We start from the raw sequence: 18268 nt of genomic DNA on the forward strand, positions 1-18268 counted from the left end.
CAAACCTAGATATATATATATATACATATATATATATATACACACACACTCACACATATACATACACACACAGTATATACGTGCTTCCTTTAATAGGTAGTACTCCAAATGTTCTGTATAAATGAAGCATAACCTCACTATTTTCTTATTATTTTTCCTCACAATAAATGAAAACATTCTATTAGTTTTCCTAATTATTTGTTACATCTATATGACAGCCATTTGTGAATTACGCATTACTGGTTCATGATGGCTGGAGTTTCCCTCAAGCTGTACAACAATCCAACACAAATACATTAGCATTTCTACATTGGACCTGACCATCTGAGGGAAGGTCTGTCTACCACCCGCCAGTGAGTTGCAGCTGCAGTATCTATTACTTGGCCTGCTAGACTTCTGTCTGAGATTGGTTCTCTGAGGGCCATTCATTGGTGCCTGGGGAAGGTGAGGGTTTCATGACCTCATATGTGCTGATGTTGCTCGTGTGAAAGCCACCTCCACCCTCCCCAAACCACTCACGAAGCCCACTTTTCAACTTTCTAGACAGGACTTTGAATTTCCATTTTCCATGCAGGAGGGTTTGTGAGAATCAGCAAGGACTAGAGCTTATTTAGGTCAATTAAGCTCGTGGAAATAAAGGGAAAACATCAAATGCACAAAATACTTGACAAATACATGTACCCTAGAGTTGTACTAACTCTAGAGTTGTAGTAAAAAGGAAATCTATGTTCTTCATAATTTTAAATGGAACAAATCTATTTTATCTTCCTTTAAGCCCTTAAGATGTTTTTAATTCTTGTGCAGCATCCTGACTTGAGCATTATGACATAATTGCAGTACCAGTGCAGTTGAAAAGGAACTTTGCTATTTGCACTATAAAATGAATTTAAAATCTTCCATGTTTTTGTGATAAAACAAACTGTGCTTAATTAATTACTTCACTGCTTTCAAATCTGATAAGAGGTGAAATTTTACCCATGTTTATGCCTGTGGTTTCCAGCTGCCAAGCTTCCATGAAATATGGTAGGATTAAGTTAGTATTGGAGTCATACAGCCAACCTCTGCTTATAGCCATTTGGGCTCCATAAATTTGACCTCTCAGAATTTATAAAATCACTACCCGAAAAATTTGAAATATCGAATAAAATTCACAGTCAAGGAATTTATTTCGTGGAGAAAAAGTAAATAAACACAAAAATGATATTTTTCTGCTTGCATTTCTTGATGCAATGCACAGGTGATACAGAAAGTGGTAAGAGAGCTTGTTTTCCAGGACTTCACTCCACTCTTCGCTCCAAAGAGCAAAGCCATAGCTCACTGAACTATTCTCAGAAGACAAGCTTTCTAATCCAGGCATCTTGATATATCTCTTCAGCACACTCTCCAACGTTCCCTCATCCTTCCTGTAATGAGGCAAGTAGAACTGAACACACTACTCTAAGTGTGGTCTAATAAGAGTTTTTTTGAGCCGAAACATTATATTTTGGCTCTTGAACTCAATCTCCCAATTTATGAAGGCCAACAGACTATATGCCTATTTAACCACCCTACCAACTTGTGCTGTAACATTGAGTAACCTATGGACATGAACCCCATGATCCCTCTGTTCCTCCTCACTGTTATGACTCCTGCCTTTAACCCTATATTCTGCCTTCAAGTTTTACCTTCCGAAGTGAATCACTTCACACATGTTCAGATTGAACTTCCATCTGCCACTTCTCAGTCCAGCTCTGCATCCTAATGTCTCATTGTAACCTGCAACAACCTTCTACACTATCCACAACACCACCAACCTTTGTGTTATCTGCAGACTTGCTAACCCACCCTTCCACTTCCTCATCCAAGTCATTCGTAAAAATCACAAAGAGCAGGATCCCAGACCAGATCCTTGCAGAACACCCACAGTCATCAGCCACCAGACAGAATATACTCCATCTACAACCAACCTCTGCGTTCTGTGGGCAAGGCAATTCTGAATCGATGCAACCAATTTTCCCTGGAACTCATTCCTTCTGACTTTTTAAATGAGCCTATCATGGTGAACCTTATTAAATGCCTTACTAAAATCCACATACACCACATCCACTGTTCTACCTCCATTGGTTTGTCAATTCCTCAAATAATTCCTTCAGGCTCGTGAGGCATGACTTATCCCTCACAAAGCCATGCTGACTATCTCTAATCAGACTATGCTTGTCCAAATGCTCCTAAATCCTGTCTCTAGGAATCATCTCCAGTAGTTTTCCCGCCACTAATGTAAGACTCACTGGTCTATACCTCTCAGGTTTATCCCTATTATCTTTCTTGAACAATGGAATAATATTTGCCACTCTCCAAATCTTCTGGCATTACTCCTGGGGCCAGTGAGGATGCAAAGATCAATGTCAAAGGTACAGCAATCTCTTCCCTCACTTCCCATAGTAACCTGGGATATATCCCATCTGGTCTTGGGGACTTATCTATCTTAATGATTTTCAAAAATTCCAGCACATCTTCCTTAACGTTGACATGTTCCAGCATATCAACCTGTTCTACAATGACCTCACATTCGTCAAGGTCCCTGGTGAATAGTGAAGCAACATATTCATTAAGGACCTCCCTTACCACTTCCAACTCATGGTTTCTCTTTTATCCCCAATTGGCCCTTCCCTCACTTTAGTCACCCTACTAGTCTTCACGTATGTGTAGAACCCCTTGGTGTTTTCCTTAATTGAACTTGCCAAAGCTTTCTCATGTCCCCTTCTAGCTCTTGTAAGTACTTTTTGCCTGCCTTATAACTCTCAAGAGCCCTGTCTGTTCCTTGCTGTGGTGTAGCAATTAGCACAGAGCTTTATAGCAGTTTATTTCTCATCGCCGTCTGTACAGAATTTGTACATTCTCCCCATAACCATGTGGGTTTCCTCTGAATACCATAGTTTCCTCCCACACTCTAAAGACCTATGGTTAGGGTTAGTAAGTTGTGGGCGTGCTATTTGGGCTCCAGATGCATGCAACACCAGTGGGCTGCCCAGCACAATCCTTGTTGACTTAATTTGATTTAACACAAGCAACATGTTTCACTGTATGTGTCAATGTACGTGTGTCAAATAAAGCAAAGGTAACTTCTTCATCTTAACTCGATCTTCCACATCTCTTGTCAACCATGGGTCTTTCACCCTACCATCCTCTCCCTGCCTCGATGAGACAAACCTATCCAGAAACTCATGTGAGATCTCCCTAAATAACCTCCACACTTCTATTGTGCGTTTCCCTGAGTACATCATTTCCCAATTTACCTAATAGCATCATAATTTGCCCTTCCCAAATTGAATACTTTCCCATGCCATGCGCTCTTATCCCTCTCTAGGGCTATGGTAAAGGGAATTGTGGTCACTGTCTCTGAAATGCTTACCCACCAAGAGATCTGTCACCTACCCAGGTTCATTGTCTAGTGACAGAGACCTGACTGCTGTGGTTTTCCTCTGCTCAATGACATGCAAAGTGTTATATTTATTATTGAGAACAGCCACTAGGTACCCTGATTTGGCTGCTTATCCCCCTCCCTTCCCCTGACAGTCACTCAGCTACCTGTGTCCTGCACCTTAGATATAACTACCTTCCTATATCTCCTGTCAAACAATCCTTCAGTCTCCTAACTGATCCAGAGCTCCAGATCCATTCCCTAATGCAGTCCACAAGACACTACGGCTGGATGTACTTCCTGCAGCAGGTGTATCTGTCAGGGATACAGGAGGTCTCCGTATCTTCCAATTCCTTCAAGAGGAGCATTCCACTGATTAGACCATTATTCTCACTGCTCTAATTGCAATAAGAAACAAACAAACATCAGAAGCTTACCTTAGCCTCTGCCTCTCCTCACCCAAGACTCTTGAGCCAAAGCCTCCAGCTCTCCACTCTAACCTTGGCCCACTCCAACAATGGCTGCTCCACTTAAACCCAACTTTTTATTGGCTCTTACCAAATGTCTAATGGTCTCAGTTCTGCTGAAGTATCCCGACAGGCCATATTCACTTTTTAAATCTCAGGCTCACTCACCACAGGCAACAACACAAATGTAATTTAAAGTTTTAGCCAACCTACAGTATAATGGTTGAATAATAGAGCAGAGGGATATACTACAGAAAATATTCTTTCCATCAATATCTGCTGCTCAATTCAAGAGTGCAAGAGCTTATGATGTTCTGGCTTATCTACAGTACTAAAACTATACAGTATCAAAACTAGTATTCCAATCTCCACCCCCACACAAAATTCTCCAGAGGCTTAAATCAAATGCTAACAAGGTAGCCTTGAGATCAAAGTTCTCAAACAAAGTATTTTATATACAGATAGAATGTTATCACAATACATTTTCTCTGGAGTTGTTTTATTTCATACATTTTTTGTTCATAATGATCAAGTATTAGTTGTGAGAAGTGTAATCTTGTTGTTTATTATTTCAATAAATTAGTACAAGCAAAGGCATTGTAAATTAGATTTATCCATAACATCAATAAAGCCACTTTCCATTAATGGCTTAATAAACGCACAGTGGAAACATACGTTCGTAAGCTATGACTGGGGGGACTGGGCATTGTAATTTACCTTGCTGTGCACCATCCCCCCAAACAGTTGTGAACAATGAACTCTCAGCACAAAATGCTAAGTGGTTTCAGAATGGCCATGATTAATTTGGTTGTAACTTTAACCCCATATCCCTGTCTATCTCCAGTAACCATTCAACTCCTTGCTTTGCAGCGATGAGCAAATCCCATGAGAGATTTGTCAAATCCTATAACATGTCCATTGTTGTGTGCAGAATGTCAGCCTTTGAACTTGCTTTTGAACCCGAAATTGTTTGACCTATTTCTGTTGATCAGATGCCCTTGCTAGGATAACTTTATTCCCAATTTAGGAGTACATTGGTGATCTCATTTACAGAGATTTACTGTGCTAAGTAAGAAAAATATCCCACTGACAAATTACAGAATCATTAAGGTATTTGGCTTGTGTTCAGGGTAGGGGAACGCCAAATTCTACAGGTTATTCTCCTGATACATAACTGATTGGTGTTTTGTGTTTATTCAGGTCCTTTCTAAAGGTAGTAGGGATTTCGACTTTCTCCACTCCTCAGGCAATGAGTTTCAGACATTATCAGTCTTTACCTTTGAAAAGTTCCTCTTTATTTCCCCTCAAACCCTTCTGTCAATTACCAGAAATATATGTCTCCGGATCTCTGCTGAAGGAAATTCCTTTTTCCTGTTCAATTTCTCTAGTCTTCTACAGTTTTATACTCTTCAATTAATTCTGTCCTTGGCCTACTGTGTTCCAAGGAAAATACTCCCAGCCCAGACAGTTTCTCATTCTATCAGTAGTCCTTCAGCTCTGGTACCATCCTCATGAATCTCCTGCTCCCTCTAGTGCCACCACACCTCATCTACAACCTGCTGATCAGAGCTGAGCACAGTAATCAAACTGTGGCCTACCTACACGCCCAGCAAGGCCCTTCTGCTCTTGCACTCACTCTGCCTTGCCTGGCTGACCACCTGATCTATCTTTCACTAAAGTTAGATGTTAAATTACATTATTAGAGTGAAACACACCTGGATTTTGCAGCTTATTGGGTGCTACACTTGTCTCTGAATCAGGTGGCTGGGTTCAAATCCCATTCCAGAAGCTAAGGCACAGGAATATAGGGCGATGCCCTCAATGCATTACTGAGGCAATAATAACTGTGGGGGAAATACAGCCTGTGAACGAGATGCTAAACCAAGGCTCTGTTCACCTCCTTGGGAGGGTGTGAAATATACCACAACATAATTTATCCTTGAATGCCCTGGTTAAATATTTATCTCCTAAGAGGCCTTGATTATCTGGTCACAATCTCATTAGGCTTCTGAGAGCTTGCTGTGTATCTTCTGGCGGTCTTTAACATTACAGCTGTGACAGCTCTTCCAAACTTGAAGAATGCTGAAGAAGTGGTAAGTGCTACAGAAAGGCAATTCTTTTATTTCCTCTTGCCATTTAACTACGCTGTGTCTAACCAGGGGAGTGCTTATCCAATTCCAGAAAAATCCACATTTAAGGGCCATGATTGTTTTCCAATAAATCAACAATTTTTAATCCTACTATTGATTCTCTGAATACCTTCACCTTTTCAGTACATGAGCAAAATATTAAACTGCAACATGTTTCATTGCTGCAAACCACACAGCTGTAAGAATCACGCCAGACCTCTGGACTCTAATTGAAAAGAGACTAAGTAGATCCCTTTCCTCCTGTATTTTTCAATGCATTTGTACAATTTTGCAAATAAATCACCTCAGCTATGAACATCAACCTGTTTTTTTTTGTTGTTTTCCGTGCTGAGGCAGCAATAAACTACACATGCTGTCTGAGGCACAGTTCCCCCCAAATCTTTTGAGTCAGGTATTTCATCCACGGAACAAAAAGGTCTTGTGCTCTTTTGTTCATTCCTCACCAGCTAAATAAAGATAACTAGAGTGCTAAAAATGGAAATTGCTGGAAAAATTCAACGTGATCAAAGGCAATACCTCTCAGGCATTCACAAAACTACTTCCTTCACATCTTCTTTTCTTTCAAATGTGATTCTACTACAGTTGGAGCCTGTGATCCACAGTTTGGTGGTGTGTTTTCTGGCTGATTGCGTGATCTGGTACTTTGCTGTCTCTGAGAGTGTTCTGTGAGACTTCGAACAGCCTCGAGGCCAAGCAGCTTGGAGATGGAGTGCGAGACCATGATCGACTCCATTTATCACCGATGTGGCTGACTAAAGCACCAAAGGAGATTGAAATCACTGAGGCGAGTGCGGAAGGCGAACAGGTTCTCTCTCTCTCTCCCTTTCGCTCGTTGCTCCGGAAGAAAGGTCTCTGCATTCGTATGGAATCTCTCCCTCGATGCTGTTGGAGGATGGTGCCGAAGTTCTGGGTCTGCAGTTTGTAGATTGGACTCTGTAGTTCATGTTATGTGTTTCTGGTTTCTGGTCACTTTTTCTTTAGTTGCTATTTCAGGTGATTTGATCAGGGTGGCCTGCACCGAACACAGACCTGAACTGAATATGGACTCTTCTGATTTTGTTTTGTATTCTGTGATTTTCGCTTTTTTTTTGTTGCTGTTGGCGTGTTTTGTTTGCGCTTGGACGAAGGGTTTGGTATTTTTTCTTTGAACAGATCCTGTGGTTTTTCTTTGTTTTCCGGCTTTCCAGGTTTGTAGACTGCACACATACTTTGTTAATAGATGTACTTTGAATCTTTAAATATTTGTATCTTTGAGTGTCTGTGGAAAGAGAAACAGAGTTAATGCTTCTGGTTAGAGACACTTCATCAGAACACAGGGACTATCTGTAATAGGGTGTGATTCCTTTTGTTGCTGCCACCTTCTCTGCTACCTAGACTAGCTTGTTTTCTCTTTCTCATTTCTGATGAATGGTCTGGAACCTGAAACATTAACTCCGTTTCTCCTTCCACAGATGCTGCATTAATGGCCGAATACTTTCTCCACCCTATACTGTTTTTATTTCAGATTTCCAGCACTGCAGTTTTTCTTTTTGATTTTCGTACTGGAAGCAGGCTATTCAGTACATGGTGCCTGTATTAGCTCTTTAAAAGATATCCACATTTAATTCAACTCCACCACGCCCCTACAAATATCTCCCCCCTTAAAGTTTTATTTCCATTTGTATTCACTAATGAAACTTTTAGTGAGATCACAAGAGTCCTGAAGAAGGGTCTCAGCTTGAAACGTTGGGGAATCACTCTTTTCCATTGAGGCTGCCTGACCTTCTGCGTTCCTACAGCATTTTGTATGCGTTTCTTTGGATTTTCAGCATCTGCAGACTTTCTTGTGTCACAGTGTCATTGTCATTTTACTGATGGACTTAAATCTCTTTCCAAAGCTTAACGATCCTGCAACAGCTGGAAACAGTTACCTACCATGCCCTCCCCCATTCTTTGTGGCAATGCATTCCAAATCATAATCACTAACAAATAAATATTTTGCATTTCAGATTGTGTTTGAAGCAATCCGTGGCCTCTCAATAAACAGTGATATCGCAATCGATGACATTTTATTCCAAAATGGACCATGTCAAGGTATTTCTTTAAATTAAAGCTATAACTGCACTCAAATTTATTTAATCCTCAAATGAACTAGGCTTAAGTTTTCTTGCCTGAGGTTTAACCTCCTAATCATTACTGAAAGATTGTTTAATAGTATTTGACTGCTGATGAAAACAAGAGTATACAAAAGGAAAACACTTAACAGGTCCACGAGGACAGATCAAGGGAAAGAGGGAGAAAACGGATGACGATTTTCGAAGAAGTAATTTCACCATAGTAAGTTTTATTTGTAATCAAGCCTGATTAACCCCCACTAGATATCATCAGACTGCTGGACAACTCTCTGTTACTTTGTCTAATGCAGAGCTACAGCAGCTGAATGAGGAAGTGTGATGAAAGAGTGCTGTGGAATATACATGACGTTTGATTTATTGTTCTGCAACCTTTGGTGAAAACAACTGTATTTATCTTTTGCCTCCTTTCTTTCTATGTGAGCTCTTTCAGCTCTCTGCTCGTATGAGTAACCTGCATAGCACCATCTCCAGTTCCCATCCCTTCACCACTGGACCTAAACCACCACTTCCTCTCTTGTCACTCTTTCCCCTGTAAGTCCATCCTTAATCTTCACTCCCTGAGAGGTCTCTGAGTCACTGGTCCTAATATGAGACACGGTGCCAAATCTTTGTTTGGTGTTCCTGTGATATACCTCAGAGTGTTTTACTGTTGTATAAAAGTAACTTGTTGTTCCTTGTACCTGCAGATTAGTTTTACTTATCTAAATTTAACTAATCATTTCCCTCAGAATTTTGAAAATATACAAATCCTAAATATCAAACAAAGACTCTGTTGTATCAAATCAGGTTTGTGGGTTCAGTGAATGGGGATAGAATACACACAACTGGTAAGTAGGTTAACAATTTATTTATAGGGAGGCCATGGGCTAACCTGGGTGCCGCATATGCAGTAGTTACTGTTTAACGTCCAGGGTGTGCGCCATTTGGTTTTGACACAGTTGCCCCAGGACACTGCTCCTGCTCACATTTGCTGTGCCCCACTGAATGGTTGGACCCATGCTCATTGTACTGCAAGCAACAACAATTCTTCCCCTCCCCTGTTGGCAGAGGGATTACTACGAGTCAGGACCTTGGGATCAGACAAATCATAAGTGGGGAAGTACCAGCCCTTAAAACACTTACTCCACTGGGGTTACTTAGATTCAAGTTCTCTAAGGCCATTCCCATACTATGGGGCGAGGTTGGCTGGAGTGGACGACTCCCTCCTGGCTTCCCCCAAAGGGGAGGGAACATCGACTCAAATCATGAGAGGCCTGTGTCGGGCATTTTCATGTCTTACAAGGCGCAAATTGGAAGTCTGTGTGGGGCGCCACTCCTCGCACAGACACTAGAGCAATGTGTGCTTAAGTGCCTTGCTCAAGGACACAAACACGCTGCCACAGCTGAGGCTCGAACTAATGACCTTCAGATCACTAGACGAACACCTTAACCACTTGGCCACGTGCCCAACAACAGAATGTCAAAACCTGAGAAGCTGGACAAGTTCCTCTAACAGTCCTGTTCTTTTTTGTTAAATGGGGTCACTATCAGCAGCACCCTTTCTGTAGCATGTGATGGCACCCTCATGCAGATTCAATGGTCCAAGGCATCGGTGTGGTTTGCTTACTCATATGCCATCTGTGGAAATGTCTTGTAGGATCTCACACCAACCACCATCATCACCACTGCTGTCAATATCCACCACTTCACCATACAGTAATGTAGGGAGTCACAAACTCACTCCTTCCTGGTTAGTCAATGAGTACTTAGACAGACTATCCCCTTTTCTCCCTGTAACACCACCCATCACGTATTCCCTGATCTGCACACCACAATCTCCCCGAGCTATGGTGGCCCTGTGGGTGCTGCACCCACACCAACCCCAATTCCTCTGACACTGCCGACCTAGGACATTGGAGACCCTCCCAGGCCCATTAGCCGGGTTATTCAACAGCTGCTGCAGCACACTCAGCTACCTCTGAAAGGTGCAGGTGGGGGTGGGGGGGGGGAGGTCAATAATTTCATCTGCTGTTTCAACAGCCAGTTCAGGCAGTTGATCAGCCCTGCCATCTGTGGGTAGTAGCAGATGTGGCACGCCCACAGAATGCCAGACTCCACAGCCCACCCTTGGACTTTGGCCCCTGTGAAATGTGAGTCACTGTCCAAGTGGGGCAGGAAGGCACCACCCACCGCCTGATACCTGCTGTTGCTGAAGATCCACCAGTGTCTCTTGCAGAGCCTCCATCAAGGTATTAGATTAGATTAGATTATGAGGACACGCAGTCCTCTTTTATTGTCATTTAGAAATGCATGCATTAAGAAATGATACAATGTTCCTCCAGTGTGATATCACAGAAACACAAGACAGACCAAGACTGAAAAACTGACAAAAACCACATAATTATAACATATAGTTACAACAGTTCAAGCAATACTGTAATTTGATAGAAGAACAGACCACGGGCACAGTAAAAAAAGTCTCAAAGTCTCTTGAAAGTCCCAACATCTCACGCAGACGGTAGAAGGAAGAAAAATCTCCCTGCCATGAGCTTCCAGCACCATAAACTTGCCGGTGCAGCATCCTGGAAGCACCCGACCACAGTCCGACTCTCAGTCCGTCCGAAAAGTTCGAGCCTCTGACACCGAGTGCCAAGCACTATCTCTGCTGAGTGCTTCGACCCCGGCCCCGGCCGCCAGCAACAGGCAAAGCCGAGGATTTGGGGCCTTCCCTCCAGAGATTCTCGATCGCACAGTAGCAGTGGCAGCGAACCGGGCATCACAGAAGTTTCTCCAGATGTTCCTCCGTGCTTCTCACGTCCGCCTCCATCAAATCAGGATTGTGCACAGGTATACAGGGAACTCTGAGAGGAATGTGAGAAATCCTGCAGAGAGCAGAAAGATCCCTCATCGGGAGAAGGCTTGGAGAATGACCCTTCTCCCTAAACAGCCTCCTGACCCCCTTCCCCTGGCAGTGCTGCCTCCACATGGCATAGAAGGTAGGATTAGGACCCCCATCTACCTGCTCCTTTGGGGTCCTGGATGTGAGCAACATTTTGTTGCAGGTCACCCCTGGGTGCTCGTCTAATTTGCATGCCCAACTATGGGGACTTTCCTTCTGCCACATACTACAGTCAGCCTCTAACTGCTGCACCTTTACAACAGCATCTACAGTGCTCCCTATCACTGGTCCCAATGAGGGGAGTACCACTCCCTTTAAACCAGGAGGAGCTGCTTTAACTAAATGCTCCACCATGATCAAGGTTAACCCATGATTCTCTGGTGGGTTGTTGCTATCATGATAGATCCCTTTGATCAGAACCCACTGGCGAAGGGCTCGGTTCCTTCCTCTGCTGTGCTCCACTCCTCCCAGAGTTGCAAATCCCACTCGAAGAGTGAGGGATACCTTAACTTCATTTCCGCCATCACTCTGCCCCATAGGGATTCCTCACCCGCGTGGGAAATGGGTGACACGCTCAAGGCATTGTTCTTAGCGCAGTGAGATGACAGTCATGCTCAGGCCACCCTTCTCCCTATTGGATAAACTCATCGCAGCATTCCCCAGCATCCCAGATTGTCAGCAACCACGTGGGCAAATACTTAGGTTCCACACCCTCAGCTTCAGGAACAGTTATTACATTTCAACCATCAGGTTCCTGAACCAGCATAGGTAACTTCACGCACCTCAACTCTGAAAGGACTCCACAACCTATGGGCTTGCTTTCAAGGCCTCTACAACTTATGTTCTCATTATTATTTATTTACTTATGTATTTCATATACACAATTAGTTAGTCTTTCAGTCTTTGTTTCTGTGGTCGGCTGGTGGCGCAGTGACATCAGCGCCGGACTCCGGAATGGAGGTTCCCGGGTTCGAATCCAGTCGGGCCACTCCCGAGTACGCTTCCCATCCGTGCTGGGTTGAGTGTTGAGCTCGCAACTCGACCTCGTAAAATAAAGGGAAAAATACTGCGAAATGTCTGTGCAAGGAGTGGCGCCCCACAGCGCCTTCCGATCCGCGCCTTGTAAGACATGAAAATGCCCAATGCTGGCCTCTCAGGCCTGAGTCGAGATCATCATCATCATCGTTTCTGTGTAGTTTTTCATTGATCCCATTATATTTCTCTAAATACTGTGAATGCCTGCCAGAAAATGAATCTCAAAACAGTATATGGTGAAATGTAAGTATGTTGATATTAAATTTACTTTGAACTTTGATAAGTATCTGAAAAATACTATATGAGAGAGTGGTGGATGCAGAGTCACTAACAGCATTTAAGAAGCGAATGGATGAGCACTTGAAATCCCTAGACATAGAAGGTATGGGGATGCCGTGCTGGAAAATGGGATTAGTGTAGATGGCTGCCCACTAGTCAGTGTGGGATAAACAGCCAGTTTCTATGTTATAGGTCTGGAAGATCATGCAATGATTTTCCGTACCTATGCCATTGTTCTGCTTGGAGGAGCTTTGGCTGCAGGCAGATGTGCCATGGTGCCATCTTAAAACATGTCAGTTTTAAGACTCCTCAAAGCTGTGAAATTTGGAAACCCATGCAAGAAGGTAAGTTCTATTACAGGTTACTGATGTAGTCGGGGGCTGTTGCAGTAAGTGTCTAACTTACCTGCTCATCAACAGCCACACCCCCGTGCGGAGCTGAGGACCGTTTCACGTAAGGAGCATTGCAGCTTCTACCACACGCTGCTGTTTCAATGATGATGTCACTGCGGTTGTAGCGTTTAAATCTAGTGCGCAGAAACCGCTCACTCTTTTCGCTCTCCGGGTCACCGTGGGCTAATTGATGGTGCCGTGGGGATGGTAAACTATGGAGGTGTGCTACAATAAAGAGGACCTGGGCTAACACTTTAAATAAGTACTTGTCACTGTGTGCATGTTTTGTGTTTGTTCCAACAATTTGCGTGCTCAGTTTAGATAAGTATTTGTTACCTTGTGCAAGTTTAAGGGTTTACTGAATGCTTAGTGTCTCTCTTATCCTGTAAATAAATGAGTGTCATCTATACCCATTCACCAAACTCATGAACCTGATTTCATACAATTGGCTCTGCCGGCAGGGGTCGGTGGTTGATTCTTTAAGAAAGTGGAGTTGAAGCAGGGGACCAGCTATACAGTGACTGTAGTGAATGCAGCACAGGATCCAAAGGAGTCACCGGCTTGGCTGTTGCTGATGTCTCTTGTGTTTCAGCCTTAACCCCTAACAGGTGGAAATTGGCTACTGTATATAATTTACAGTATACAGTGAGGAAGACTATCATGGCTTGCAACAGGATCTGGACCAGCTGGAAAAATAGCTGATGGAATTTAATACAGTCAAGTGCGACATGTTGCATTTGGTAGGACCGATCAGGGTAGGTCTCACACAGTGAACGGCAGGGCACTGAGGAGTGTAATAGAACAAAGGGATCTAGGAATACAGGTCCATAATTTGTTGCAAGTGGCATCACAGGTGGATAGGGTTGTAAAGAAAGCTTTTGGCACATTGGCCTTCATAAATCAAAGTATTGAGGATAAGAGATGGGATGTTATGTTATATTGTAGTTGTACAAGACATTGCTGAGGCCTAATTTGGAGTACTGTGTGCAGGTTTGGTCACCTACCTACAGGAAAGATGTAAATAAGGTCGAAAGAGTAGAGCAAAAATTTACAAGGATGTTGCTGGGTCTGGAGGACCTGAGTTATATGGAGAGATTGAATAGATAGGGCTTTATTCCTTGGAACATAGAAGATTTGATAGCAATATTCAAAATTATGAGAGGTGTAGATAGGGTAAATGCAAGCTGGTTTTTTCCACTGAGTGGTTGAGTGGAACTACAACTAGAGGTCATGGGTTACGGGTGAAAAGTTTAAGGGGAACTTCTTCCCCCATCAGGTCATGAGTGTGTGGAATGAGCTGCCAGTGCAAGTGGTGCAGTGTGCTCGATTTCAATGTTTAAGAGAAGCTTGGATAGATACATGGATGGTAGGCATATGAAGGGCTATGGTTCTGGTGCAGGTCAATAGGAGTAGGCAGTTTAAATACCTTGGCATGGACTAGATGAGTTGAGAGGCCTGTTTCTGTGCTGTATTCTCCTATGACTTCATGACTCTATATCCAACAGTGAAATTGTAGTATTTTTACAGCACATTGGAAATGTCTTGAAAATGCCAAGGCATTATAGAACTGCAAGACTTATTTTCTGAATATTGCTGTATCTTGACAAACAAAAGCTGGTGGATGCATCTTAATTTACTTAGGTTTCCTGAGCTGTGAGGTAAGGTTGGGGTTATCTTTGGGAAGAGCAGTGAAAGGTGTATGAAAAAGAAGTTTGTGTATATTGCGACATTTGGAATGAACCTGCCAGCAGATATTAGACCTGGGATACATCTCAATGTACGTGAATTCATGAAATTGTTCTTCATCTGACCAATGCTTAGCCACATCATAGTTCCTTCCAAACTCTGATACCTCCCAGAGCAGATATCTCATCATTAGAGCACTAGGGTAGGAAGCAATTCAGACAGTATCACCTATTTCACGAGATCCTGGCTGATGTGTGATGAGCTCCTTGTATCCCCTTGACTCCGTCACCAAGGCCTAACAGTCATTTCCAATATCAGTCCCAAGTTTTTTATTCGAGTTCCCCATGTGCTTCCTGATGTAGTCCCTGAACTACTTGGCTTTTAGACTGAGGCAGACTTGAGTCAAGTTCTCCCACTGGACCCTTGCTTGGATAATATTTAGGATCATGCAGGGTCTGAGAAGAAGAAATAAAATCTCTGAAGGGATAAATTTAACAACAGTATAGCTTGTGTTGGACAGTATAGATAAAATTACTGATTTTCAGTGAGGTAGTGGGACCGTTGATTTGTTTTTTGCTGGAGCCTGTGTTCCATATGTGAACTTTCCAGTAGGTTGGCAGCAGTGTTCTGTAGAAGAATGAATGGAAACTCCAAGTCCCTCCTAGTCTGTTGTTGCTATTGTGTTTGGAATGTCTCCAATGGGAGTGTCTGTGATCAGTCACAGTAAATTCAGTAAAAATGCCTTTCTGAAAGTGCTGCTGATTTAAAATAAAATTGCATTTCCATTCTACTCATCCCAGTGTCCTTTATGCAGTCAGTGATCTGCAGACAGCACTGCGCCAGCGCCAGGACTCACAAATGGGGCTCAGTTTTCTACGTTGCTGCGTGATTTTGAGTGGTCTGGGGTCTTGACTGGATAACTACAGGCTATCCAGCCCCGCTGAGGCTTACTGTACCTGCAGTGATCCAATGCTGCCGTCTAGCCTTACCTACTGAGGTCCCCTCGTTGGTCTGCCTGATGTACACTGTAATGTCAAATCTAATGCAATGTCCTGATCTTTAGCATCATAACAGCAGTCTTGCTTTGGTGCATAATTCTCTGAAGTGGAACATAACCTCCTGACTTACAGAATCCCCCATTGAGCATGGGGCACACTTCCAAAAAACAATTTAGGCCTGGCTAAACTCCAGTGGTCAGTATCTTGAAATATGTAGTGTATATAGGAGCTCCCACGCCCTTCATTTACACTGTTAAGCCTGCCGGAAATCGATCTTTGTGATGCCTAGTTAAGCTGTGCAATGCTACACAGTTAAATCGGAGAAGTTGCATTTACATTCAGTAAATTTTCATTCAGTAGAACATTTGCAGTTTATGAGAGAGAAAAAAATCAAATTAAAATTGAAGGAGAACAACACAAGGAAATGTTAGAATTAGCTTAGTGCAAGATTTAAGTTCTTAAATTGGCCTCCAATAGTAAGCAGTTGACCCTGGGGATGCGAAAGACTTGGAGCATTGGCACACTCAGAATGGAGGAAGTACAGCTTTTAATGAGTGACAAATATGTTCCAACTTTACTGATGTCCTTAATTTTGTCTTTAAGTCAAAAAATGCAGTAAAATTACTCGATGGCAACCACACCCCCATAGTCTGGTAATGAACATAATTTAAAAACATACAAGACATAATAAAGAACAAATACTAAATGAGGGAGAGAGGAAACTAGTTCTTCAATTTCTTGGAATGACCATATACACTCTGACGACTTGGTTAGTTACCTCCTGTACCTAATAAAGTGGCTGGTGAGTATATGTTTGTAGTCTTCTGCTGCTGTAGCCTATCCTTTCAAGGTTCGATGTGTGTACACCGCTGTTTTAACGCATGGTTATTTGTTATAGTCAGCTTCCGGTCAACTTGAACCAGTCTGGCTATTCTTCTCTGACCTCTCTCATTAACAAAGCATTTTGGCCCACTGAACTGCCACCCACTGTATTTTTTGTTTGCTTATTGCACCATTCTCTATATGTGGTCATTGGAGGATTGTTCAAACTCCAGACCAGGATTGATCCCAGGTCACTGAAGCCATGGGAAAGCAGCTCTGTCAGTTGCACAAGTGTGCCACTCCCATGATGGAGCAACAAAATGTATAGTCTTAAGAGGTCAGAATTTAAGGGACATTAAGTTCTTAGAGACATAGAGCACTACAGCACAGCAACAGGCTATTCAGCCCATCTAGTCATGCTGAACTATTACTCTGCCTAGTCCAATTAACCTGCACCCTCCATACCGGCCCCACCCTTGCACTTATCCAAACTTCTCTTAAATGTTGAAATCAAACTTGATTCACCACTTCTGCTGGCAGTTAGTTCGCGACGCTTTACAGTAACAGTGACTAGGGTTCAAGTCCCGCCACTGTCTGTAAAGAGTTTGTATATTCTCCCTGTGACTACATGCGTCTTCTCCAGGTGGTCCAGTGTCCTCCCACATTTCAAAGCTGTACTGTTTGGTAGGTTAATTGGCCATCATTAGGCTAGGGTGGATGGGCCGCGTGGCTGAAAGACCTGGAAGGGCCTGTTCAGCATTGTATCTCTATAAATAAACAACTCACTGTGGAATACAACACCCCTCAAATGATGGAGGGAAAAACTGCATCCAAATGCCTACAGTGTGCACTGTTTCTTATTACCTTGCCTACCCTTAGATCTGCTTGAAGAAAAGATTACATCAGGTTGACAGTAAGGTTTACATTTGATTTTATAAGTATCATCTCCTCTGGCATCATTACCTCCCTATTTCTACAGGCCTGTCCCAAGTTATAAATGCCTGACTTATGGACACCTCTCCTCACAAAAGAGCTCCTGTGATATTCTTAAATTCAAAAGTCTGATGTATGTAAACACTAATTGACCACTTTATTAGACACAACTACTCATTTATGCAACAATCAGCCAACTTTGTGGCAACAACTCAATGCATAAAAGCACGCAGACATGGTCAAGAGGTTCAGTTGTTGTTCAGATCAAACATCAGAATGGGGAAGAAATGTGATCTAAGTGACTTTGACGGTGGCATGACTGCTGCTGCTAGTCAGGAGAGTTTGAATACATCAGAAACTGCTGATCAAACTCTAGAGTTTATGGAGAATCGTATGAAAAGCAAAAAAAAACATGCAGTGAGTGGCAGTTCTGTGGGCAAAAATGCCTTGTTGATAGGAGAGGTCACAGGAGAATGGCCAGACTGGTTCAAGTTAACAGGAAGCCAACAGTAACAAATAACACTGTGTTAAAACAGCGGTGTGCAGAACAGTATCTCTAAAAGCACAATACATCAAACCTCCAAAAACGTAGTTTCAAAGATTAATCGGCCAGAGTAAGTCACCTCCAGTGTGTAGATGAGTGGTGTAGACTTGCTGGGTTAAAGTGGCCTCTTTCTGTACTGGAAAGAAATATGGTGTTGATCTCTGAACTTCCCTCAGGATGAAGGAACTATGGATCTGGGCCGTACCCTCCAAATATCTAGACCTGCCTCTCGGTTTTTTTGCACTACCTTACTTTCCCTTTTCTATTTTCTATTTATGATTTATAATTTAAATTTTTAATATTTACTATTGATTTGTACTCCAGGGAGCACGAAGCGCAGAATCAAATATCGCTGTGATGATTGTATGCTCTAGTATCAATTGTTTGGCGACAATAAAGTATAAAGTATAATCTGGAAGTAAAGGACTGGGCACAAAATCATTTCTGTGGCATTGTGTGGTCAAACCTATCTTTACAATCATTTATCATCTTGTACAAAAAAGGTGCTTTAGAATTACCCTACTGCCCATTTTCCAACTGACTCTGATAAGTAGCACCAAACAACATTTA

The 18268-nt window shown here is 42.7% G+C and overlaps 1 protein-coding gene and 1 long non-coding RNA gene across 4 annotated transcripts in view; one reads left to right on the forward strand and one right to left on the reverse strand.

Moving 5' to 3' along the window:
- mamdc2a (MAM domain containing 2a) overlaps positions 1–18268 on the forward strand; it is a 114253-nt gene that overhangs the window by 93341 nt on the left and 2644 nt on the right. For both annotated transcript variants that reach the window (XM_072258105.1, XM_072258106.1), the window contains one exon: positions 8006–8090. In XM_072258105.1, the coding sequence (XP_072114206.1) occupies positions 8006–8090 (85 nt within the window). The remainder of the gene's footprint in view (positions 1–8005; positions 8091–18268) is intronic.
- The window catches only part of LOC140197718 (uncharacterized), a 64307-nt gene that overhangs the window by 17388 nt on the left and 28651 nt on the right, over positions 1–18268 (reverse strand). Inside the window, exon 3 of one of the 2 annotated variants that reach the window (XR_011885995.1) lies at positions 4417–7275. The exons of the other annotated variant lie outside the window; for it this stretch is intronic. This is a non-coding gene — a long non-coding RNA (uncharacterized lncRNA). Of the gene's footprint in view, positions 1–4416; positions 7276–18268 lie in introns of those variants that run through there. 2 annotated transcript variants of the gene reach the window in all.

The sequence above is a fragment of the Mobula birostris genome, chromosome 5 (assembly GCF_030028105.1).
Source record: "Mobula birostris isolate sMobBir1 chromosome 5, sMobBir1.hap1, whole genome shotgun sequence".
NCBI classification, from domain to species: Eukaryota; Metazoa; Chordata; class Chondrichthyes; order Myliobatiformes; family Myliobatidae; genus Mobula; species Mobula birostris.